Below are 25,751 nucleotides of genomic sequence, written 5' to 3' on the forward strand. Positions count from 1 at the left end.
CGTTACGTGGGATCTGCTTCCTGAGGCAGCCGAGGGCGGCGATTGCTGACAGGCACGTGGGAGGGGCGGGGAGGACTAGCCTTAAAGGGAACATAGTTTACCTCTTTTTTATGATTTAATATTAATATTATGGTTCTTCTAAGTGTGCCAGTTTAGGTTCAGTTCAAAACACAATTCAGATTTTTTTATTATAATGTGTTAAAAAGTGTCATGTTGGGGGCGTGTCCCACAGTTCGCTGATTTATGGGTGTGTTGCTTCACATGTAAATTAGTTTCGGCTTCCTGCCAACGTAACAAGGGGGCGGGGCCATGAGCTCACCCGCTCTGCGTTTGCTACAGAGTCTGACAGGCAGATGGAGAAGGAGAGAGGATCACCATTCAGTCGTACATGTACGACTCTGACACAGACCAAGCAGAGAGTACAAAATCATTTGTGTCTTTGTACAGTTTTACAGCCAACTGTGTGCTAGTTTCAAGTGGCGAGCTTGTACACAGAAACTAATAACCACGCACACTGAATTAACTTTGACTGAGGCACCGGATGCGCCGCTCGAAGCCGCGACACGGCACACCAGACACTCTCTGTGGCACGGCAGAGACATGAAGTGTCCCGAATCATCGCGCCACGCATTTTTGAATTCTAAACATAGGTTTCTGCAGCGGTCCGCGGCGCCCAGCCGTCGACTTGAGTGTACCCTGATAGAAACCGATGTTTAGAATTCTAAAACGCATGCTAGTTAAGATCACAGGGAGCTTCTGGGATCGCGAGAAATGCAAACGGCTGAAGTATAAGGTAGACTCAATGAGAAGTACACATGTTTGCAAACCTACCTAAAGATACAACCAATAATTACGATTAGAGCGATAATGTGGAGAATATTGCTCTTGTGTTGAGCCCAATAAGCCCTGCATCTACAAATAGAGCTAGGGTGTTCCTTTAGTGATATTGCTTCGACTCACGCTGAAAATGGCGGACGTGAATTAACAAACTGAGGATATGATGACGCACCTGTCAATCAATATTGGTGGGCGGGGGGACCGCTCACCTACGTCAGGTAGCGGTCGATTTGAAAACAGCTCCAATTGGTCCACCGTTTTTTATGTTGTTAAATTGAAAAAAAAAGCACTGGGTGTGCTTATATCACCCAAATATGACAGTCTATACACCATACATGCACATATGTCTGTCCAAACAGCTTGAAAAGTAGATGTTTTACCATAGGTGCCCTTTAAAGGCCCAGTACAAAAAAAACAGCAACAACTTTTTCCCAGCTATAATATAGACACTTCAAACAGCTATAATAAATAATCTGATGGGTGTTTTGAGCTGAAACTTTACAGACACATTCTGGGGACACAAAAGACTTATATTAAATATGAAAAAAGGGGTAACCTATGTACTCTTTAACAATAAAGTCAACCGAAATATTCATAATTAAATATAACTTATTAATAATAATAATTTACTAGAACTTCTATGTTTAGCTGCTTTGGCACAATCTACATTGTAAAAGCACTATAGAAATGAACATGAATTTAATTGAATTAATTTTTTATATTCATAATTTTAATAGCTTAATTCGCTACATATTTAAGACAAAGTGAACAATTCAGTTTGTTAATACGTCTTAGTTTCTGTTAAATCTCTAAATCAAAGTAAGGGGAGTTCCCAGATTGGTGGGCGAAAGGCGTTTTTCAAGTCATTACCTGATTGGTTCACATATGGTTTTATCCATACTTGCATGATTAATTTTGGCATTGATCCCATAGTCTGTTAACAAATGCTGTGAATTTGCTCTTGTACTGGCTACATGGGTCTTGACCTAGCAACTACTTCTCATCTTGGATCAGCAAATGTGCAACGGACTAAGCCAGGAGGATCCAATTAATCTAGGTCAAGCTGCAGTTTTGCTGCTATCCTGACTTTCTTGATTCCACTTTAGTGCAATACCCCTCAGGTGACTAGAGGAGGAGGTTAGGATATTGACTCTAAACAATCATGCTGGTACTGCAAAAGCTCAGGTTTTTTTCTGTGCAATTAGGAATAATGTGCAGCTAGTTGGGAGGGGGAGGAGCCTGATCAACTCTTTTTACTCTCTCAACTAGTAGGCCAACCTTTGGCCAGCACCCAAATTTTAACTATAAAGGTGAGAACTTCTTGCAGAAACATTGGAAGCTCAGCCATGGGACAAGTGTGCATCGCCCGGCATTCTTGGACATATGTGTTGGTCTTCCAATGTGATTGCAACAGACTCCCCAGTCTTTGAAAAGAAGGATGATGGCACATCGCCGAGGTTGTAACGATCTTCTTGCTTGACTTATTCCTTCTATCCATATACTCATTTTTTTTCTTGTCTTTTATGCGTTTTTATTACTCGATTATTGAATGTGGTTTGTGAATATCATGGTTATTATTATTATTATTATTATTATTACTGATATCAGCTGTATGTACCAGCAACAAACAGTTGTATTGCTTCATTGGTATGGTGACCTTTTATTGGTACCCTCTCTTAAAAAGCACCAACCTTGCCTAACTTTAGTGTAAAAATACAAACCATACCAAGACATTTTTGGCATTTGGAACATTTCAGATTCTTATAATTTGGGCATACTAAAATAGCGGCAAAAAGCCCTTCATGACTAATAGTTTGAGGTGTTTACATGTCCTGCACTCTTATAAGGTAATCAAAAATATCTGTTTACATTGTAGATTCTTAATAAGAGTATTGTCTTATATTTAAATCTGAGTATTGGTGCCCATGTAAGTATTCTGAGTTACAGTGGCTGAACAAAAATGTGAACATTAATAGAGACCATGTAAAGCTGTACTCATCAATTGTGACTCATCAATTTTTTTTGCAGTTAATCTACTGTGTTCTTTTTTTTTAGCTAAAAATATAGTCAAAAGGTTAGTAATGTGGGTATAAAGTTAATTAAGTGAAGCCGTCATTCTCTTTGTGGAGTTTAATGATCCTCTGCTGAGATTTTGACATATTTAATGCATTTTATTTCAGTAGCTTTTTTTAGTGGATTAAGTTTTTGTGCTTCTTTTCAGTGATTCTGCTTTCAGAGCAGGTTCATCACAAATGCTCAATCCACCCCCTCTCCCCTTTTTTGCATAGTGTGTAATCAAAAAATGTATTCAAAAAAGTAATTGTACACTAATTATATTACTTATACTAGATACTTAACACCTAGTTTAACAGTTCAGTATGTGAAGAGTCTTACCCTTGCATGTTTTACAGGTACGATGGCATCTTTTGCACTCCCTATCCAAAGTGTGATGGAAGTAATTTGATGGGCATTCATGCAAGCACTGTCCTGACTTTCTCAACAGGAAGTATCCTTCTCTGCATCGGAGACAGACACTGCTACTTCCTGAGCATTCCTCACATGTGTGATCACTCTCTTGGCATGTTCTACTGGTAACATTTTCAAAAAAACTGCAAGGGAAATACACATACTATAAAATGAATTTTAAAATTAAGAAGCATCACAATCAAAAAAATGTAAACATTTATGAAAAGCAAACCAGTTAACATAATTACACAGTAGTTTGTAAAAACATAATTCTAATAATTTATGGAAAATGTTTTTAATAATAATAATAATAATAATAAATTTTATTTATAATGCGCTTTTCTCAGTCCCAAAGTGATAACAGAGATACAAGGCAAACAAAGCAGAACAATAAAACAGTCAAAAAATAAAAAGACCACAATAAAATATGAACTATTAATACAATTGGGTAATAAAGTTAACAAAAATAATCAATCTAAGTTAAAAGCAACGGTAAAAAGGTGAGTCTTAAGGAGTTTCTTAAAACATTCCAGAGAAACAGCATTCCTGATGCTGGTGGGTAGGCCATTCCATAACTTAGGCGCACTGTACGAAAAAGCACGACCACCCATAGTCTTCAGTTTACAGCGTGGCTGTTACAGCAATAATGCAGATGAAGAACGAAGACTGTGGGTGGGAGTGGCCAGAGTTACCAGGTCACAAATGTAATCAGGTGCTAGCCCATGCACTGCTTTGTATGTTAAAATCAGAGTCTTAAAATCAATACGTGATTTAACAGGAAGCCAGTGAAGTTGCTGAAGTACAGGAGTGATATGGTGGCACGAGGAAGTATGTGTTAAAACCCATGCAGCAGAATTTTGAATGTACTGTAAACGTCTCAGAGAGTTTGCTGGTAGGCCAACAAAAAGTGAGTTACAGAAGTCAAGATGTGATGTGATAAAGGCATGGATAAGCCTTTCCGCATCTGGCCGTGATAAAAAAGGTCTAATCCGCACAATGTTACGTAGGTGAAAGAAGGCTACTTTAGTCAAGTGTGAGTTAAAACTAAGCTGTGCATCAAAAAGCACCCCAAGGTTGCAGACCTGGGTAGAGGGAGACACTTGAAGATCACCAACAGGGAGTTTAAAATCATTACACTGGTTAACATTGGTAGGAGTGCCAATTAGTAGAACCTCTGTTTTAGAATTGTTTAATTTGAGGAAATTTTGATTCATCCAGGCTTTAACTTCCAGTAAACAGGCAGATAAAACTGATGTAAATCTGTGTGTCATCAGCATAGCAGTGATACCACAGGCCAAATTTATGCATGATCTGTCCAAGAGGCAACATGTAGATACTAAATAGGAGTGGGCCAACGACAGATCCTTGGGGGACACCCTGGCGCAGTGGGACAGTATGAGATCTATAACCACACAAACTGACAAACTGCGGTCAGTGAGATAAGACACAAACCAGTTAAACACCGTACCAGATATACCAATCCACTTAATAAGCCTGTCCAGCAATATCTTGTGACAGATGGTAGCAAAAGCTGCAGTCAGATCTAGGAGAAATAAGATGCCACATGCTCCCGAGTCCGCAGTTAAAAGAAGATCATTGACAACTGGAGTGCGCATGCTCGAGTGACGTCACTGTCGCTGTCACCAGACGGTCGCTTGGCTGCGTTTGTTTAGAGTTTAGATTCGCAATTTACATTTTTATCATAAAATACCTCCTCATTCACTAAATATTTATCTCTCCTACTTGGGATGAACAATCCCTTAACACACTCATACAAACAAATCTACTTTTAAACGTTCTGTCTCTCGAGCATCCGCCTGGTGTTTGTAGCTTTAGCCTGCTAGCACCGCTGGTCAGCTAAAGCTACCGACCTCTTTCATTCACTTATTTTCTCACTTACTGGCTTTGCTCTTCACCTTGTACAATGTCGCTTGCGTGTCTGTCCTTGAGTGCAGGAGAAGCATTGATGGAGGCGCTGGAGCTGGAGCTGGAAGCAGTGGAGTCCCAGATTCACTCCCTTGAGACGAAGCGAGCAGGGCTCAGGGCTAAGCTCTTAACCCGTACTCACTCGTCTGAGGTAAGTGTTTGATACAACGACAATTCTCCTTCTTCCTCAACCCTGCATGCTTCTCTGTCCAGGCCCAGCGCACCGAGGATGCGGTTCGCCCAGGCGTTGTTCACGCCGACACCCGGCTACCACGGCGCCTGGGTGCAGCCGCGTAAGGTGCTTACCGGGTCCTGAGGCAGAACGTCTCCTCCTCCGGTGTTCGAGATCCCCACAGAGAACCGCTTCGCCCCTCTCCGCGAGATGGGTCGCGATGTGGCCATCATTGGCGACTCAATCGTGCGCCACGTCCGCTCCGCTTCCTCCAAAGGTAACAAAGTACGCACTTTCTGCTTCCCTGGTGCCCGAGTTAAGAATATTTCTGCACAGATACCTACTATCCTGAGTGCTGCCGAGAGCCTCGGTGCCGTCGTCCTCCACGGGGGACGAACGACACCGGGCTCCGGCAGACGGAGATCCTGAAGAAGGACTTCAGGAGCCTGATCGAGACGGTTCGACGCACCTCGCCTGCCACGCAGATCATCGTTTCTGGACCGCTTCCTACCTACCGCCGAGGAAATGAAAGGTTCAGTAGACTTTTTGCTCTGAATGAATGGCTATTAACATGGTGTGAAGAACAGAAATTGCTCTTTGCCAATAACTGAAATCTTTTCTGGGAGCGTCCTAGGCTTTTCCGCGCTGACGGGCCGCACCCCAGTCGAGCTGGATCTGAACTCCTGTCGGACAACATCTCCAGAATACTTCGCTCTATCTGACTAGTAAGTAAAAATTCACAAAATTCACAATTTAGCCATACAGACTCCTATTCGTCCCACATAAATAACAGTAATGCATACCTAGCTAACCCCATAGAGACTGTGTCTGTTCCTCGCATTATTAGATCAACGAACAAACGTACTGTGTGCTCCAGAAATAATTTATTAAGAATTAAACCAGAAAAACTTCTAAAAAGTGAAAATACAAATTTCATGAAGCTTGGTCTCCTAAACATCAGGTCACTAGCACCTAAAGCACTTATCATAAATGAAATAATAACAGATAACAATCTTAATGCACTCTGTCTCACTGAAACCTGGCTCCTCCAGAATCCTCCAGGATTCTTATATAAACATGAGGCTCGTCAAACTGGTCGTGGTGGTGGAGTTGCGTCAATCTTTAGTGATATTCTTAATGTTAATCAGAGAAACGGACTTATGTTTAGCTCCTTTGAAGTATTAGCGCTTAATGTTGTCCTTCCAAACACTATGCAAAAACGTATGTTATCTCTCGCTCTAATCACCATATATAGACCCCCAGGACCCTATGTCAATTTTCTGATTTTATCTCTGACTTACTAGTTAAAACTGATAAAATACTAATTGTAGGAGACTTTAACATCCACATAGATGACGCTAACGACACATTAGGGCTCGCGTTTATGGACTTACTACTTTCACTAGGGATAAAGCAAAATGTTATTGGTCCAACTCATCGCCTAAAGCATACACTAGATCTAATTCTGTCTTATGGAATTGAGGTCATTGGTGTAGACATTATACCACAAAGTGATGATATTACAGACCACTACCTCTTACTATATAAGTTGTGTTTACCTGAAATTAGCAGATCCTCTCCGATAAATCGCCCTAGTAGAACTATTGTTCCATCCACCAAAGATGAATTTATAAATAACTTACCTGATCTTTCTCTACTTCGAAATGCACCCGTAAACGTAAATGACCTTGATGTAGTAACCAGCAGTATGGATGCCATCTTTACTAGCACTCTAAATGCTGTGGCACCCATCAAACTAAAAAAGGCTAGAGAGAATAAAACTACACCATGGTATAATAGTCATACCCGTGCTCTCAAAACAGCAACCCGTGCCCTGGAACGTACTGTAAATGGAAAAAAACTAATTTAGAAGTGTTTAGAATTGCGTACAAAGACAGTATGTCCAGCTATAGGACATAGCCAGGGCTGAGCACCTCCGCAAACTGATAGAAAATAATCATAACAATCCTAGATTCTTATTTAACACCATTGCTAAATTAACAAATAATCGGTCATCTTTGGAACAAAATATTCCACCGCAAATTAGTAGTGATGACTTGTAGAATTTTTTTCAGTGATAAAATAGAAGGCTTTAGACAGAAAATAGGAGATATTAAACTTTCTGCACCGCCTTATATTTCAGATCCAGTAAACACACCACTGAATCAAAATAACCTACAGTGCTTTAAAATCATAGAACAGGAAGAGCTAGACAAAATTATAAATAGCTCTAAACCAGCTACGTGTATATTGGACCCAATTCCAACAAAGTAACTGAAAGAATTGCTACCTGTTATAGGAGAACCTCTTCTTAACGTTATCAACTCTTCTTTATCTTTAGGCCATGTTCCAAATCCTTACAAGTTAGCTGTTATTAAACCTATTATTAAGAAACCACAACTGGACCCCAGCAACTTAGCTAATTATAGGCCTATTTCAAATCTTCCATTTATATCTAAAATACTAGAAAAAGTTGTTTCTGCTCAATTATGCTCCTTTCTGCAGACGAACAATGTTTTTGAAGTGTTTCAGTCAGGTTTCAGAGCTCATCACAGTACAGAAACTGCATTAGTGAAAATAACCAACGATTTACTCTTAGCTGCTGACCAAGGGTGCATCTCGCTATTAGTTCTACTCGATCTTAATGCGGCATTTGACACCATTGACCATGGTATCCTCATTAATCGCTTAAAGTCTACAGGTGTCCAGGGACAGGCCCTACAAAGGTTTAAGTCATACTTAGCTGACCGTTACCAGTTTGTGAATATTAATGGACAGCCTTCACAAATCATCCCAGTAAAATACGGGGTGCCTCAAGGATCAGTTTTAGGCCCTTTGCTGTTTACAATATACATGCTACCCCTGGGAGACATTATTAGAAGACATGGGATCAGTTTTTACTGCTATGCAGATGATACTCAATTATATATATTCAACTAAACCTGACGAGACGTCTAAACTGTCCAAGCTAACTGAGTGTATTAAAGATGTTAAAGACTGGATGACCAACAATTATCTTCTCTTAAACTCAGACAAAACAGAATTATTACTTATTGGGCCTAAATCCTGCACACAGCAGATCTCACAACTCGACCTACAATTAGAGGGATACAAAGTTAGCATTAGCTCTACTATAAATGATCTGGGTGTCATATTAGACAGCAATTTCACTTTTAAAAATCATATATCCCATGTCACAAAAACTGCTTTCTTTCATCTGAGAAATATCGCTAAGTTACGAAGTATGTTATCCATCTCAGATGCAGAAAAGCTAGTCCATGCTTTTATGACTTCTAGGCTTGACTACTGTAATGCACTGTTTGCTGGCTGCCCAGCATCCTCTATTAACAAACTTCAATTAGTACAAAATGCAGCTGCCAGAGTTCTTACCAGGTCTAGAAAATTTGATCACATCACCCCAATTTTATCCTCCTTACACTGGCTGCCTGTTAAGTTTCGTATTGAATTTAAAATATTGCTTCTTACATATAAAGCTTTAAATAATCTAGCTCCTGTTTATCTAACCAATCTTTTGTCTCGCTACAATCCAACTCGCTCTTTAAGGTCTCAAAACTTAGGGCTTCTGGTAGTACCTAGAATAGCAAAGTCGAGTAAAGGAGGTTGAGCCTTCTCATTTATAGCTCCTAAATTCTGGAATAGCCTTCCTGATAACGTCCGAGGCTCAGACACACTCTCCCAATGCAAAACTAGATTAAAGACCTATCTGTTCAGTAAAGCATACACTTAGTGCACCACTTAGGGGGCTTCCACAGAGGTTCCGCATCTTGTTTATATACACTATGAACAGCAGCTACGCTAATTATTTTCTTTATTCTCCATTTCTACCTGGGGATACTCTTCCCGAGGCCCTCAGACTATGCAGAGTCACTGATTCGATCCAAGACCAACGACGAGATGATCCCAAGGTTTCCATATCCTGGACCAGGCCGCATCCTGAGCAGCCACTATGGTGGTCATGGAAGAGTGGAGAACATGAGACTGATTCCTGTGACGCTCCAGAGACAGATGAGTCTTCGCTGAGGCCAGCTTCCAGCCTCCGCCACTGAGACTGCAGCTCTGCACAAGACGTTTGGCCAGCGGAGAAATTAATATGATCGTGCCCAACTGAGCCTGGTTTCTCTCAAGGTTTTTTTTCTTCACTTTCGCCATTTAGTGAAGTTTTTTTTTCCCTCTCCGCTGTCGCCACTGGCTTGCATGGTTCAGGATCTATTGAGCTGCGCATCGTTGGATTTGCTCTTCAATATTTGGACTCTCAGTAGTGATTATTAAACTACACTGAACTGAGCTAAACTGAACTGAACTTAAACACTACAAACTGAACTACACTGTTCCAATTTACTATGACCTTTTATGTGAAGCTGCTTTGACACAATCAAGCGCTATACAAATAAAGGTGAATTGAATTTAATTGAATTGACAACTCTAAGGCAGTTTCAGTACTGTGACCCGATCTAAAACCAGACTGAAATTTCTCAAATAAACTGTTTGTTTGGAGATGGTTTTGTAGTTGGCACACCACACACGCTCAAGGACTTTAGCTAAGAATGGAAGATTTGAGATCGGCCGATAATTAGACATCAGCGAAATATCACTGCCTGGTTTTCTGAGAACTAGAGTTACAGCAGCCATCTTCAGAACAGGTGAAACAAACCCACTACTGTGGGAGGCATTAACAATGGCAGTGATGTGGGGCTCAAAAACAGACACAGAGTGCTTCAAGACAGTTGTAGGAAATGGATCGAGTATACAGGTGGTAGAATTCATTGCAAGATGTATAATAAAATCAGTCAACCGTGTTAAAAGTTGAGAAACCAGAGACAGGAAGGACGGAGGGAAACAACTCAACAGGGACATAAGTATGATTATAGGCAATAGAGTTGAATATGTCATTAATTTTATCTGTAAAGAATTTAAGAAACTCGTTGCATCGTTCAATAGTCGGGGGGTCCAAGTTACAAGAGGGATTGATCAGATTGTAGACTGTACGAAATAGAACTCTGATATTAGAACTATTAGAACATATGGTTCTTAATTAAATTCTCTTTTTGCGGCTGTAAGAGCATCGCAATAGTTATTTTGGTGTTATTTTGATGCAAACAAAAGTCTATGCACCAGGAGACCAGATTAATGTACTTCCGCTCCAACTGCCTGCCAACAGCTTGCATTTTATGAAGATCGTGTGTATAACATGGAAATGATCATTTAAATGTAACAACACGACTTCTCATGGGAGCAATGTCATCCAATACACGCTTGAAGACATGATTGTACTGGTCGACAGATGAAATAACAGATAATCCACCAGTCATTTGCCTGAGATGATCATGGTAAATTTTTCTAAGTTGCCTAAAGAAAATAGTGCGTTCACTGGCAATCTGTGTGGCGGGTAGAGTGAGATTGAAAGTGAGGAGTTTATGGTCACTAATAGAAACTTCAGCCCCTGCAAGTGAATTAATAATCACTCCAGAGGACCAAACCAAGTCCATTTGTGACCATGTTTGTGCGTCGGAAAAGTAACATGCTGAATGAAGTTAAAACAGTCTAAAATGTCCATAAAACATGAAGCATGGATACAGTTCATATTGTCAACACGAAAATTCAGATCACCAGTTAGAAGAATAGCAGAGCAGTGTGCACTGGCGAGCGTCAACAACTCAGAAAATTCAGAGAAAAAGTCAATATTAAGTTTGGGTGGACGATAGATATTTAAAATCAGGACCGGCGATGGACCAGATATTTTAAACGGCAAACATTCAAAGGTGGGGAAGAAGGGCAGTGTTACTGCAGATACAGCCACATCCAATTGGAAAATGACAGCCAAGCCACCACCCCGGTGGAGCGAGGCCGCTCAAGGTATTTATAGCCAGTTAAAGTACACATATTTAGATTAAGATAGTCATTTGGCTGATGCCAACTTTCACCAAGGCAAAGAAAGTCAAGCTTATTGTCAACAATAAGATCACAAATCGAGGCAGCTTTGTTGTTTATAGAGCGAGCGTTTAAATGTGCAAACCTGACTGTGTTGAGGCAAAATCCCTTGGACAGCCAGAGACTTCTGGAGACAAGCCAGATTTGCAGGACAACACCGCGATGTAAGACGATGATGATTCACACGCCTGTTAGACCAGACCGTGTTAATTGTACCAGCAGGGTGTAACGTTGCTGGGAATTTCCGGCGAGAGCCCCTGTGGCTGTATCTTGGACGACGTAGAAGTTGCAACAGTACACATCAGTATCAGGAAACGAAGTGTGTTCAAAATTGTACAGTTCATTGGTAGAATAGGTGATCATATTAAAATCCAGGTGACCAATAAAGGTCGTGACGAGTGCTCCAATAAAATCCAGGATAAAAGCAATAAAAAGGAGCATAGCCGCGTGCTAGCAAAACAGATGCTAAATGGAGCATAAGGAATACCTGGTGGCAAAGGCAGTAAAGTTCCAGCTCCGATCAAAAGTCACGATGCAGTCACGATAAAATATAAGTGAAACCACAGCCACAAAAAGTAAGCGCTCTATTCACAGGAGCTGCATAATCTGGCGGAGAAGCGGCAGCCAGGTTGCGCCAGTGTCCTCTCACACCACACCACAGTTCCGATTTCCGAGAATGTATGTAAGTCTTAATAATAGCTGTACAATAATAAAAGTGTACAATAATAGCTGAAATTGTCCATTTGTTGAATTAGCCGTAAGGGGCTAGTGCATTGTAGAACGGGTGGTGGTTGAAGGTTAGGACCACAACAACCTGATCATCAGGCACAGAAACTAGCTTTTGGAACATGGAATGTCATTTCACTGGGAGGGACGGAGCCTGAGCTTATGCAGGAGGTGGAGCAGTATCGACTACAGATAATTGGGCTCACCTCCACGCACAGCTGGGGCTCTGGAACTTACCTTCTTGAGAAGGGCTGGACTTTTTTTCTACTCTGGAGTTGCCCACAGTGAGAGGCGGTTGTCTGGTGTGGGCTTGCTTATAGCTCCCCAGCTAAACCGCCATGCGTTGGAGTTTTCCCTGGTGAACGAGAGGGTCGCCTCCTTGCACCTTCGGGTCAGCGATAGGTCTCTCACTGTGGTTTGTGCCTACAGGCCAAACACCAGTGCAGAGTACCCGGCCTTCTTGGAGTCCTTGGGAGGGGTGCTGTAAGGTGCTCAGACTGAGGACTCTGCTGTACTGGGGTACTTCAAGCAGAGTATTTACAGAACTGCTTAAGTAGAATTTACTAAAAAAAAAATGTATACTAGCACGACTTAGAGCTGCAACTGTAGTATCGTAAATGAAATGAATCACATATTGCAGATAACATATACATTTAAGTAAAGCAGAGGGATTAATCAAGATGTCACAATGGGCCTTTATCCATAGTTTTTAATCAATGTCATATATGTCATCAATGTCAATAGTCGCTCTTCTAAAAGTTCAGTTATGGTTGTTTCTCCAAGCCTGGAACGGCGCGGCGCGATTACAAACAGTTCTCGGCCCACAGTTCTTGGCACAGTTAGACAACCGTGCTGAACTGTGCCGATAGATAAGGTGTGTCAGGGCTCAAAATTAACTTTTTTACTTGGTAGCACCGGTGTTCCCAACTTTAAATATTTTGGAGCACCAGAAAAAAATGTAAGAGCACCCACCATAAATGAATGAGCTCCACTGCAAATTGTAAATTAAGGGATTTATTGTATTTAAAAAACAACATCAGTTAGGACTAATAAAAACCAGAAACAACTGTCTAACTAATGCTGTGATGACTTATAAATATTTGTGTAATAATTCCAAAACGAATGTCTAATAATTATAAAATATTAATGTTGACGATGATGACAATAATACTAACAATGAATTACATTTCTCATGATCATGCTGCCTTGCATGTGCTTAAATGTAAGTTATCTGCTATAAAAAGTCTCATTGTTACTTTATGAAAAATAAATTTATGGTTTGCATCAAACAAAAATGAAGCATTGTAGTAAGAACTATTTATTTTGCACTACTGTTTTTATATGCATGTTAATTCAAACAATTTAAAGATTATAATAAATCATTCAATTCAAGGCTGAAAGCTGCAAAGCAGTAATCAGTAATTAAATAGGAAAATAATATACACCTCAAGAAAAAATGGACAAAAGAAAGAAAAAAGTCTTACTTCTATCACTCTGGTTGGTTTTGGTTTGTGTCATATTAAATGCTCAGTCTCATTATGCGCGGATTTACATTTTTCTGTGTTTGTGAAAAAAGCAGGCGAGTCAGCTGTGCGGGAGAGAGCAGGATTCTCGCGATGACCACCCGCGCAGTACAGTTCTTTGTCATGAGCTGCAGTTGCAGTTTAAACGTAGTAAAGGCGAGCTTATTTGGCGATGACGTGTACAGTGTTAGATTAGTTAGAAAACACACGATTGATCTCGGCTGGCGGATCCACATTCAACACATAATCGCTGTCACCGGTGCCATTATTTATTATTTAGAATTTTAGGTGGGGTTTTTACTCTTCACCCATTTGCATTTCCCGCAGCCACAAAAGCTCCCTGTCATCTGACAGCGAAATAGCCTTCAGTGATTGACAGCTGATATGAACCAATATATCTTCTTGCAGACATGGCTATAAGCCTCGCGGCTGTTGCCAACTATAGGCCTAAAGCAGTCTTTAAATCTTGAGTCTTCCAGCCAGAGGTCTGAAAACTTGCATTTCCCCATGTTTTAATTTAATTAATGAACAAAAGCGAGCTCGCCTATATGGTTGGCAGCAAGCCAGCCGAGTACTCAGTTTGTTTCAGCACGTGCGCGAACAACACCTCACCTGACAGTGCTCAGGTCTTACTCTCAACATAAATAAATCCACGCAAAATTTTAAATAAAGGCTTGCACTTAACACAAATTGAAAATTTATCAAAAAAATTGGGCTCGAAAATGTAATAACTCGTCAGATAACGTTTATTACTTTTCAATACTTTTTAATGCCCTTAATTTTGGCTAATTTTATTTACTACCTTTTACAACCCTGCGGACACCCTGTCAAGGCCCACGTGGGTAATGACAGTGGCACCTGGAGAGGCGTGACTATGAAGAATGGCCTCCCTAATCTGAATCCGAGTGGTGTTCTGTTATTGGACTTCTGTGCTAATCACAGTTTGTCCATAACAAACACCATGTTCGACCATAAGGGTGTGCATCAGTACACGTGGCACCAGGATACCCAAAGGTGGAGGTTAATGATCGACTTTGTGGTTGTATCATCTGATTTCCGACCGTATGTCTTGAACACTCGGGTAAAGAGAGGGACAGAGCTGTCAACTGATCATCACCTGGTCGTGAGTTGGATCCGCTGGCAGGGGGTAAAGCTGGACAGACCTGGCAGGCCCAAACGTATTGTGAGGGTCCTCTGGGAACGTCTAGCTGAACCTCAAGTCAGAGGAATTTTCAACTCTCACCTCCGGAAGAGCTTTGACCAGATCCCGAGGGAGGCTGGAGACATTGAAGCAGAGTGGTCCATGTTCTCTGACTCCATTGCTGATGCGGCTGTGAGGAGCTGTGGCCTTAAGGTCTGTGGTGCCTGTCGAGGCATCAATCCACGAACCTGGTGGTGGACCCCGAAAGTAAGAGATGCCGTCAAGCTGAAGAAGGAGTCCTACAGGGCTTGGTTGGCTTGGAAAATGAGATGAGATGAAAAAGCTCAAATCTTTTTAATTATGTCTGTGCAAGATTTAAGTTTCCCACTCTTAGCCAAATGTCAAATTTCCTTGGCTTTTCTTTGACTTTCCATAACTTAAATTGAACGTAAAAAAACAAGGTACTGTTGTGGTTTACATAATATTACAATTATTTTCATGAGTAATAATAGCCATAGAGCAACAAGGTATAATTTACCTTTTATAATTTACTCAGATTAATAAAAAACAAAAAAAGATAAAGAAACGAATCAGAGCACATAGTCTAATACCCAGTCTTAGAAGTGGAAATTGTCTAAACAAAGCTTTTGAAATTGATATTTTCCTGTCATGTTGATATTAGTTAACAGGTACAGGTTCACAACGATATAATGGCACTGTAAACAAACCATAACAATAGACGTAAAACAGATTTAAAGAAAAAAAAAAACTAAAATGTACAATTTGGTAAGTGGAAGCTACTTTTTAAAGTGACAAGCAAGAGTGTCCGATATGTCATGACTTGGACAAAAAAACAAACAAACATAAAAAAACCCATAAAATTTCCTGACTTTTATCTAGCCCAAATCCATAATGCATGGAACCCTAAAATTTGCTGATTTTTTAGATTAATTTTTAAAATTTAGATACATCCAAGCCACACTTACTATCCATGGCCCTATTTAACTGTGTTCAATACAATTTCCTATGTGATTTGATTTAAATAAAAGCCAAATAAATATGAAAGTAATGTATTAATGTATCAAATAAGTAGTTGTATGATACCTTGGTGGACAGATGGTGAAGCAGCTGTGTCCTAGCAGAACCAGGCTTGGTTTACAGGTAAAACAGTCATTACTCTGATGTCCATAGCATGATGCACAGTTCAAATGACACTGAACACACTCTTGTTTTTCCTTGTCTTCATAGTAACCATCCGGACACATGGACACACAAGTCTGATCTGATAAAAATAACCAAATATGGACAATATGTCAAATCTATAATTTATATTTAAGGCTTAGTTTTTACAAACTTTTTCATTTTGTTCATTTTAATTTTAGTCCATGTTAATTATTTTAAGACATTTATATTTGGTGAGGTCTCACTGAGCAGGATGTAATTGGGTTTGCAGCTGAGGCACTGATCCTTATCTGTGCCAGAACAGCGGAGACAGCTCTTGTGACATGGCTGGCCCTGACCACTCTCATCCATGAATGTAGAGAAGTCACTGACAAATTCACAGTGGCCATTACCATCTATCCTCATGTTTGCTCTGCAGGTGAGGCATGAGGACAGGTAAGGACCTGAGCAAGTCAAGCATGACTTGTCACAGTCTAAAAAAAAAGATATATGTAGTTAGTTTTGCAATATACTGTATATTCATATATTTTATATTGAATATTGACATATTTAGAAATAGTTCACTGCTTCTTGAGAAGTGAGGCTAAACTAAAAACTATAAAACTTGTACTCAGACAAATGAAACATGTATCTTACATGTACTGAATTATAAAGCTATGCTTTTATATAACATCCTAACTTTCCTCTTTAAAAAGTCTTCTTTTTGCTTGCTTGTCAAAATCAGACACTAGCAATCAAGATGTTTTTAATTTTTGCACATAACACAAACATTAGCAGACCGATTACATACTCACACAACCAACAATTATTCAACAAATTTAAAATAGCTAAATTAATGAAGTATTACTATTTAAATTAATTTTGAATTTAAATGGAAATATCAACCTCAGTTTGTAGTAAAAATACAAAACATAGAAATACGTTAAATCCATCAACTATTGTATTAAAACAACATTTTTTTCTCATAGGAGGCCCATTTCTGTTATTTTTTTTTAAGATTCAGATTTAACTCTTATGTTCATTTTGGGGATATTTTCATCCACTCTGGGGTGATTTTGAGTCTTAATTTGGCCATAAATTTTCCTGTGTTTCAGCTAACGGAATGATTTTTGGTGATAAATCTTATTTTGACGCATATTTTGAGAAAATGCTTTAAAAAAAACTGAACAATACACTCTGGGTGAATATACATCTCTTTGTTATATTCAGGATGAAAACATTCACTTCATTAGTTCACACTCACAGATATTTGACTGAATAGAATATGTGTATTTGGCACGCTGTCCAGGGAGAGGGTTCTGAGCTCAGAAAGACACCCTAACTCATGTTATTCCCCCTATCAGGATAGAGAGAGAGATAGGGGTCCGAGAACAGTGTCTAGCCTGCCTTCAGAACGCTAGTGAAAAGTAGAAATGGAAGTGTATAAGTGCTCAAGGAAGAGTGATTACTGCTGAGGCAGTGAGTAGGGAGGATAAATCAGTAGTGAAAATTAGAAATGTAAGTCTGTGAGTGCTCAAGCGAAAATGGTCACTGCTGTGACAGTTATACAATGGGGATGTACCAAGTGAAATGTAGAACTCAAGGTGTATAAATGCTCAGTGAGAGCAGTCACTGCTGGGGCAGTGATGCATTATGAGGTGTGCGTCTTCAGCGAGAGCCGTCACTGTGGTGGCAGTGGTGTATCATGAGGTGTACGTCTTCAGCAGGAGCAGTCACTGCTGTGGCAGTGGTGCATCATGAGGTGTACATCTCCAGAGGGAGCTGTCACTGCGGTGGCAGTGGTGTATTACGATGTGTGCGTCTCCAGTGGGAGTGGTCACTGTTGTGGCAATGGTGCTTTATGAGGTGTACGTCTCCAGCAGGAGCTGTCGCTTCATAGAGAGGTGTGCATCGTCTGGCGGGAGCAGTCACTGTGGTGGCAGTAATGCATTATGACATGTGATTCTGAGTGATTGCTGAACTGGTGGATTTCTAAGCTGAAATTGCTAATCAGTTTTTGTTTTATTATTTTTTTATATATATTTATTACTATATCTATTTATTTACTAATATTATTGGCATTCGTTTGCTCTTGCCTGCCTTGACCTGCATTTACAGGTACAGCTGCATTAGTGTTTGCCTCTTATGGCGAAGTATGCTACAAACACTATAGAAATAAAGATTAACTTAGTAAACTAAATTGATGCAACCTTAAAATGGTGCACATGTCATTAATATGTATATACACGAAGCCTTTACCTGATTAATTTGCAAGCAGCATTAGGGAGGAACAGGCTTGTCATTCCTTAATTTGATGTTCCACGAAAGCAGTGGCATTGCAGCATTGCGAGTGGGACTGTCCTCTGATGGGACTGACCCACTGTAGTGTAAATGCACCATGCGTGGGGATTGGACAGGGCTGCTAGTGGAGGCATGCTCACGATGTCATGGCTAATGTATTGGCAAATGATCTGTGCTTCACCACGTAGAGTGGCGGTCTGGCACTCGAATGATCCATGCCAGCGACCACTGTGTCTGAGGCTTGCTAGAGGCTTTACTGTGGCCTTAAGGAATTTACTATTTAGACATATTTACGGCAATTGGATGTGCCAAGTCGAGAGAAAACGGAGGTAGGTTTATGAATTTGGTTAAAATATTGTAAAATTATTTTAACATTTAGTAGTTTTGATGCACTTTTACAGCAGTTTACTTGATGTTTTCATTCCAAACATTACAAAAAGGTAGTAAGTTTGAAGAGTGCACAGGGGTTAAAAAAAATCTGAAGTGAAGATTGAAAATGCTTTCTTTCTTAAAACATATTTTAAAAGTTCACACTTAGCTGATGATTGATTATAAAGCTTGTTTGGTATGCTGTCCTGGGAGAAAGCCCTGAGCTCATAAGATCCTCAAGCCCGGGGTTTCCTCTCGTTTGCAAGGCAAGAGAGGGGTTTGAGCTCAGGTAGCTCTTGAGAACTCTCCTGCTGTATTAGCTAATGAAGACAGGGATTGCTCTTAAGAGGTAACGACTTACTAGGTGCATGTCTATGGTGCCGATTTGGATTAGTCAATTAAAAAAGTTGCATTTTTTTTGTAACGGTGGGAGGAAACCGGGAAACCCACATGAGCATGGGGAGGACGTATAAACTCCGCACAAAAATGTCGGCTGGCTTGGAAAGGACTACATCCAGTGACATTCTTGCTGTGAGGCAACAGTGTCTAACAACTGGGCCACCGTGTCACCCATCTCGGAAAGGAGGAGGAGTAGTGGTGGAAGGGGGGATTCTTCAAAATGAAGATGGCTGTTATATGGAACTTAGGGTATTTATAGTGGCTTAGGAATTGTCTGATTGGTGAATCATAAATTGGATAATGCAGGACCAGCCGCAAGCAATCATACGCACATGATCCTCTTGAAATTAGTTTGTAAATAAACTTCACATAGTGTTTGCAGTCCCCAATTATTGTTCTGTTTTCTGGGACAGTAGTTGCTAAATGCTTACGCATCTTGCTTCAGGGGGAAAAATAATATGATGGTGTTGACATGTCATGGTTTCACATACAATGTTTTTACCATTCATAATTAAAATATTTTAAATCTATAAAACGGTTGGCACCAATAGCCTAGTGCAGTGGCCGGGAACGTATGGATCGCGAGCCACAAGTGGCTCTTTGACCAAAATACGTGGCTCTCCTGCTGTCTCACTTAAATAATATTTTTTCAGTTAAAAAAATGATAACAGTCAGATAAATATAAATCAGGTTCCTATTGAAAATACAGTTACAGTTCCCTCGTTATTGTTATTTTTTGGAGGAAAAAGAATAAAAACTTGACGTTTCGAACAATGCATGCGTGCGGCGCTGTGAATAAACTTCCGTTTCTATGGTAACCGCGTGCACATAAATTCAAACATTCATGAGTGGTGATGATGGCAAAAAGAAAATAATCCTGAGGAACATCGAAAGTTTCAAAGTGGGTGGGCAGAAACATTTGCTTTTGTTGAAAGCTCTGGTGCTCTGCTCTGTCTGATTTGTACAAAACGCATTTCCTCTTGTAAAAAATCTAAACTTAAGAGACATTTTGAATCCTACCATGCAGCTTTTGCGGCAAAGTACCAGCCAATCGAAAGCCAAAACAAGGGGTGTGAGCTCCAGCATAAAGTGCAAACCGGACAAAAACAGCAGAGGCAAGACAGGAGTTTGGACGGGGCATCTGGGAGTTCGAGTGCTGTGAGGTCTGCTTGCCTCATTAGAGATCGCGAGGCAAAGGAAACATTTCACAGACGGTGAATAAGTCCTGTGTGTTAAGTACGCAAATTTACTGTTGGCGGCAGTCCTTAATTTGAGCTGGATCTTGCTCCGGGAAATGTCAGATATTCGTGTTTTGCGTTCCGGTATTTATTTTAATTGATCCGGCATTAACTGGTGCGTGTTGAATACCTGCATGTTTGTTTGTGTGTGTGTGACAGAGAGAGAGAGAGAGAATGAGTCTGAGTGAAAAACAACGAGCAAAGCTGTGTTTAATGTGTGTACACAAGTATTTAATGTGTGTAAACACAAGTAAATCTGATAATGAGGCTGATCAAGAGAAGATGAAACTGAGTGAATGGATCAGGAGACAGACGCAAAGCGATCTCAAGTCAGCCAGAAAACATGACGAAAGAGGTAACTGTGGGCTCTTCTTGAAGATTAGACAGAGTGAGTCATTTTCGCTTGGCAAACAATAGTGAAGTGAACTGAAAGTCAGTGGTGTTAGTAAACTGAATAGTGATGTTTCATGGTTTTTTCACTGTAACCACTGAATAACGTCATGGTCCGGTGTATTGACATTTTATTCCTACCCATTATTCCTAATGCTACCAACATTATATATATATATATATATATATATATATATATATATATATATATATATATATATATATATATATATATATATATATATATATATATATACATATATGTATGTGTGTGTGTGTGTGTGTGTGTGTGTGTGTGTGTATGTATGTGTGTGTGTGTTCTAAATTAATACCAACATATTATTACAATTAAGAAATATAAAGAAGAATAAAATAAACACATTACAATAAACCCATTAATAAATAAATAAATAAATATATATACATATATATATATATATATATATATATATATATATATATATATATATATATATATATATATATATATATATATATATATATATATATATATATGTACTATACCTTGACACTCTTCTCCATCCAGGTAAGTGTCTGATGGGCAGCTCAATAGGCACTTTCCATTGTAACTAACATGTTTAGGAAATCTGCAGGAGGAGCAGTCATCTTCATCAGGTCCATTACATGCTGCACAATCACTGTGGCAAGGCATACACTGCTTCTTTTCTAGGTTTGTAAAGTATCCTATGGGACAGTCAAAAAGAGATTTATCCTTATGCAGGAAGAGGAACTCTTCATCAATAAGTGAGCAGGAAAAAGATAATTAAATTTGAGTAAGACAGTATAATAACCCTCAATGTTTGTACAATGTGACAAGTATTAGATTTAGTATGGTAATGAATATGTATATGACAATGTTGATATATTTGGTGCTTGTGACATAGATCTGCTACAGATATGGCTACCGAGAATGTGCGTTTCTTCATGTGCCATCCTGCAACTTGTCATGCGCTGTGTTGCAGTAGCAAAAGCCGCCTTTTCATTTAAAAAACACTTTTGTGCTTTATGCAATATCCACCAGGTGGCGCAAGGAACAACCGCTTTTGCATTACTGTATTATCAACACAGGGATGACACAACTGTAATAAAGAGTATTTATTAACAAAAGAATAAACAAGAGTAACTAAAATTACTAAATGTACAATAAATGAAGAGCATAGGCATGAATCATGAAGATGATTAAGTTGAGGATTGTGATTAATAACTCTGTTATCTTTTCTAAATACAAGCTAGTCTGATAAGGTAAACCTTATTCTAAAATAACAAACAACTCAGGAAGTTTATTCTATTAATGAATATCTTTATTTATATACATTTAATTAATTTGACATTTTTATACTGAAACACAGTATGCCAAGGTCTCTGTTAGAGGTTTGGAAAGTGGTATATTTTAGTTTCTGCTGTTGATGCAGTGGTTGGAAGAAGCTGGAACTCTCTTGAGCTTTGAGAAGAAGAAATCTGGAGACTCTGGAACACGCAGAATGGGAGATTTCTGGAGGTGGTGGTTTTGATGTCGAAGACACGCCGACGTCTTTATCCTTGAAGGTAGAGGTCCAAAAAATCTGGACGAGAGGTGGTAGTTCTAAAACAATGGTTTCAGACGCCTTGAAAAAAGCACTTTGAATCCAATCACCGAGTACATCCTTGCTGAAACACGCAGCAAAGTTCTGTAATCTTTGAGCAATTTGGATAGCCTGGAATGTGCAGAAAATCCTTTTGTATCATCTTGCAGACATTCAGTGGTGTAACGCTTGCATTGAAAACAACACAAAATGTGTCCCACCACTACTACCTTGTGTATCACCACCACCCACACCTTTAACTTCTTTGAATGTTTTATCCTTTTTCTGAAAGGCGGGATTAAAAAGATGGCGCCTTTCAAATCCAGCATTGCGATTGGATGATCCTGTGAGGTGGTCGCTGGAGGGTGTTATCCATAGTGTGACTGGCATTTGCATAGTTACAGTTAAACTGTTTTTATATTTAAGTGTCTTAAATATTTCCCTGTGCATAATTTACTTTCCAAACCACTTTTAGTTTACCCAAGGCATTGTTCTGAAAATATAAATTCATATATCACATGTATTGTTGATCTTTACCTAAGCATTCATATATAAACATTAATAAGCAGAGTATCTCAAACAATGCATATTAAATATATACATTATCATTTAAATCAAAACGTATATGAAGTGAAATGTTCCATTTTGTGTCCACTTTGTTAGATGGAAAACTGTAATCCATGTGTCTCTCTGTGTCTGAGATGATGTAGATTAGAAGGAAAATGTTGATTAGGTCAAGAACCCGTTTTGCAAGTTTTGACCTCTTAATACCTTTGTCCTTCAGAAGAACAAAGGACAGATGGTTCTTCACCCTCTCCATTGCCACTCTTACTGATAAGCTTAAACAAATGGGCCAAATTTAAATATATATATATATATATATATATATATATATATATATATATATATATATATATATACACATTATATATATATATATATATATATATATATATATATATATATATATATATACATATATATACGTATATATATATATATATATATATATATATATATATATATATATATATATATATATATATACGTCTACATATATACATATATATATATATATATATATATATATATATATATATATATATATATATATAAACACATATATATATACATATATATATATATATATATATAAATAAATACACATATATATGTCACGGATTGGCCAGGCTCTTCCACCAGTATCACACAACTAGCATCATCACCTGGCTTCTAATCACGCACAGCTGCACCCAATCACTCCAACACACTACAAAAGCACATACCTCACATCACTCAGTGTCCAGGCTCGTTCTTACAAAGCGGACTCATAGAGAGTACCTCCTGGTATTCACTATCAGCCTAACTCGTCTCTTGTACTTACCTGATATCTGTTTCCTTCCAGTCTGTCCAGCGTTCCCGGTGTCAGAGTTGTGTGTGTCGTCAGTCTGTCTTCCCCGCAAGCCCTCTGGTGTGTGCATACGGTCTTCCTCAGTGTCTGTCATCCATCCTGCCCCAAAGAAGGATTATCAGCTCAACCGAACTTCATTCACTTCCCCATCATTATACCTTTGTGCTCCGCTGTTATAATAAACATCATTCATCATTTACTCACCTTGTTTGTCCGTCTGCTTCCCAAACAGAAGCCTGGACCTGAATACAGCTAACAGCATGAGCACTCCCGATCCCATTCAGGAGTTGGTGGACTCGCTGAAGAGAGTCTAACTACCATCTGCACCACTTCCTGAAGCACCACCAGCACCGAGCACTTCTTCACCGTCCACCCACTCATCCAGTCCCATGGCTCGACCAGCGCCCTACTCTGGCGGGGTGGAGGAGTGCAATGGATTTCTATTACAATGTTCTCTTGTATTCACAATGCAACCTGATTTATATCCCACAGATCGGTCGAAGATTGCGTTCATCATCTCCCTTCTCTCTGGGTCGGCTCTCCGGTGGGCAGAGACCATCTGCAGCAAGCTGGGCCGGTAACGAATTCCATTCATACTTTTACTAAGTATTTTAAGGAGGTCTTTGGTCATGCGGATGGAGAAGTAGCAGCCGGAGATCAATTGTACCACCTCAAACAGGGAGCCATGTCCACACAGGATTATGCGCTCCGGTTTCGAACTCTGGCTGCTGCTAGCGGATGGAATGAGCGATCTCTCCTCAAGACGTACCGGCTCGGATTGGAGCCCAACCTTCGACTACAGCTGGCAGCCCTCGACGATACCATGGGGTTGGAAAAATTCATCAACATTCATCCAACAATCTCTTCAATGTTCTGATCGTTTGAAGGTCTACTAGCATGATCTTACCCCAGTACCTCAAGCACTCCTCCATCCGCCAGAGCCAGTCGTCCCTCCAGAACCAGAACCAATGTTTGTCGAATCTGGTAGACTCACGATCACTGAGCGACAGAGGAGGCTGACCCGGGGTCTGTGTATGTACCGTGGTGCCGAAGGACATGTCAGGCTGGACTGTCCCATTCGTCCAGTACACTCCTTGGTGAGTGTGTTCAGTTCTACCATTGAAAAAATGCACCCTCTCACCACCAATGTTCAGTTAACTACCCCTTCTGTCTCTGTTTCAGTCACGGCCCTTATCGACTCCGGGTCAGCTGAAAATTTCATCTCGCACGCCCTCTGTCGCCACCTCCAGCTTCACACCGAAGCCTCGACGCACATCTACCAGATTCAACCTATAACCAACAATATCCATTCCCAGGCACGTATCCATCGGAAATGTGAACCCGTCAATCTCCAAGTGGGATTGCTTCACAAAGAGGAGATTCAATTCCTGGTTCTGGAGGGTGCATCAATGGACATCATCCTAGGGCGCCCGTGGCTGGTGAAGCACGATCCCATCCTCTCTTTGGGCACAGGAGAGCTCAAGAAATGGGGTTAAGAATGCATGTCCAGCTGTTTGCCCGACCTACCGTTTCAGATTCAGAGACCCCTAACAGTCTACGTCACGTCAGTCGAGAGCCCCGTCGAGAAACGATCCATCCACATTCCGAAGATCTACTCCTCATACGAAGACGTATTTTACCCCAAGAGAGCTTCCCAGCTACCTCCACATCGGCCATGGGACTGCGACATAGACCTGATTCCAGATGCTCCAATGCCCAGAGGTAGGATCTACCCGTTGTCCCTTCTGGAAACTAAGGCCATGGAGGAGTACATTCAGGAGTATCTGAGTCAGGGATATATCCGCCCATCCACGTCACCCGCTGCCTCAAGCTTCTTCTTCGTGGCTAAGAAGGATGGAGGGTTGCGGCCATGTATCGATTATAGAGTACTTAATCAAGGAACAGTTAAATTTCGATATCCCCTTCCTCTCATCCCTGCAGCCCTGGAACAACTCCAATCCACCAAGATCTTCACCAAGTTGGACCTCCGCAGCGCATACAACCTGGTAATAATACGTGAGGGGGACGAGTGGAAGACTGCGTTTGTGACCCCTACTGGGCACTACGAGTACCTGGTCATGCCCTATGGTCTGGTCAACGCCCCTTCGTATTCCAAAACTTCATCCACAGAGTCCTCTGGGAATTCCTCCATCTCTTCG

General features: G+C 40.1%; 1 protein-coding gene across 2 annotated transcripts in view; it reads right to left on the reverse strand.

Moving 5' to 3' along the window:
• The window catches only part of pcsk5b (proprotein convertase subtilisin/kexin type 5b), a 215,209-nt gene that overhangs the window by 19,967 nt on the left and 169,491 nt on the right, over positions 1-25,751 (reverse strand). The window contains exons 21-24 of one of the 2 annotated variants that reach the window (XM_056463159.1): positions 21,124-21,303; positions 16,168-16,395; positions 15,845-16,022; positions 3,232-3,446 (exon numbers count right to left, since the gene is read on the reverse strand). In XM_056463159.1, the coding sequence (XP_056319134.1) occupies positions 3,232-3,446; positions 15,845-16,022; positions 16,168-16,395; positions 21,124-21,303 (801 nt within the window). Of the gene's footprint in view, positions 1-3,231; positions 3,447-15,844; positions 16,023-16,167; positions 16,396-21,123; positions 21,304-25,751 lie in introns of those variants that run through there. The other variant, XM_056463164.1, reaches the window with a different exon arrangement.

Source organism: Danio aesculapii, chromosome 8 (assembly GCF_903798145.1).
Source record: "Danio aesculapii chromosome 8, fDanAes4.1, whole genome shotgun sequence".
Classification (NCBI taxonomy): Eukaryota; Metazoa; Chordata; class Actinopteri; order Cypriniformes; family Danionidae; genus Danio; species Danio aesculapii.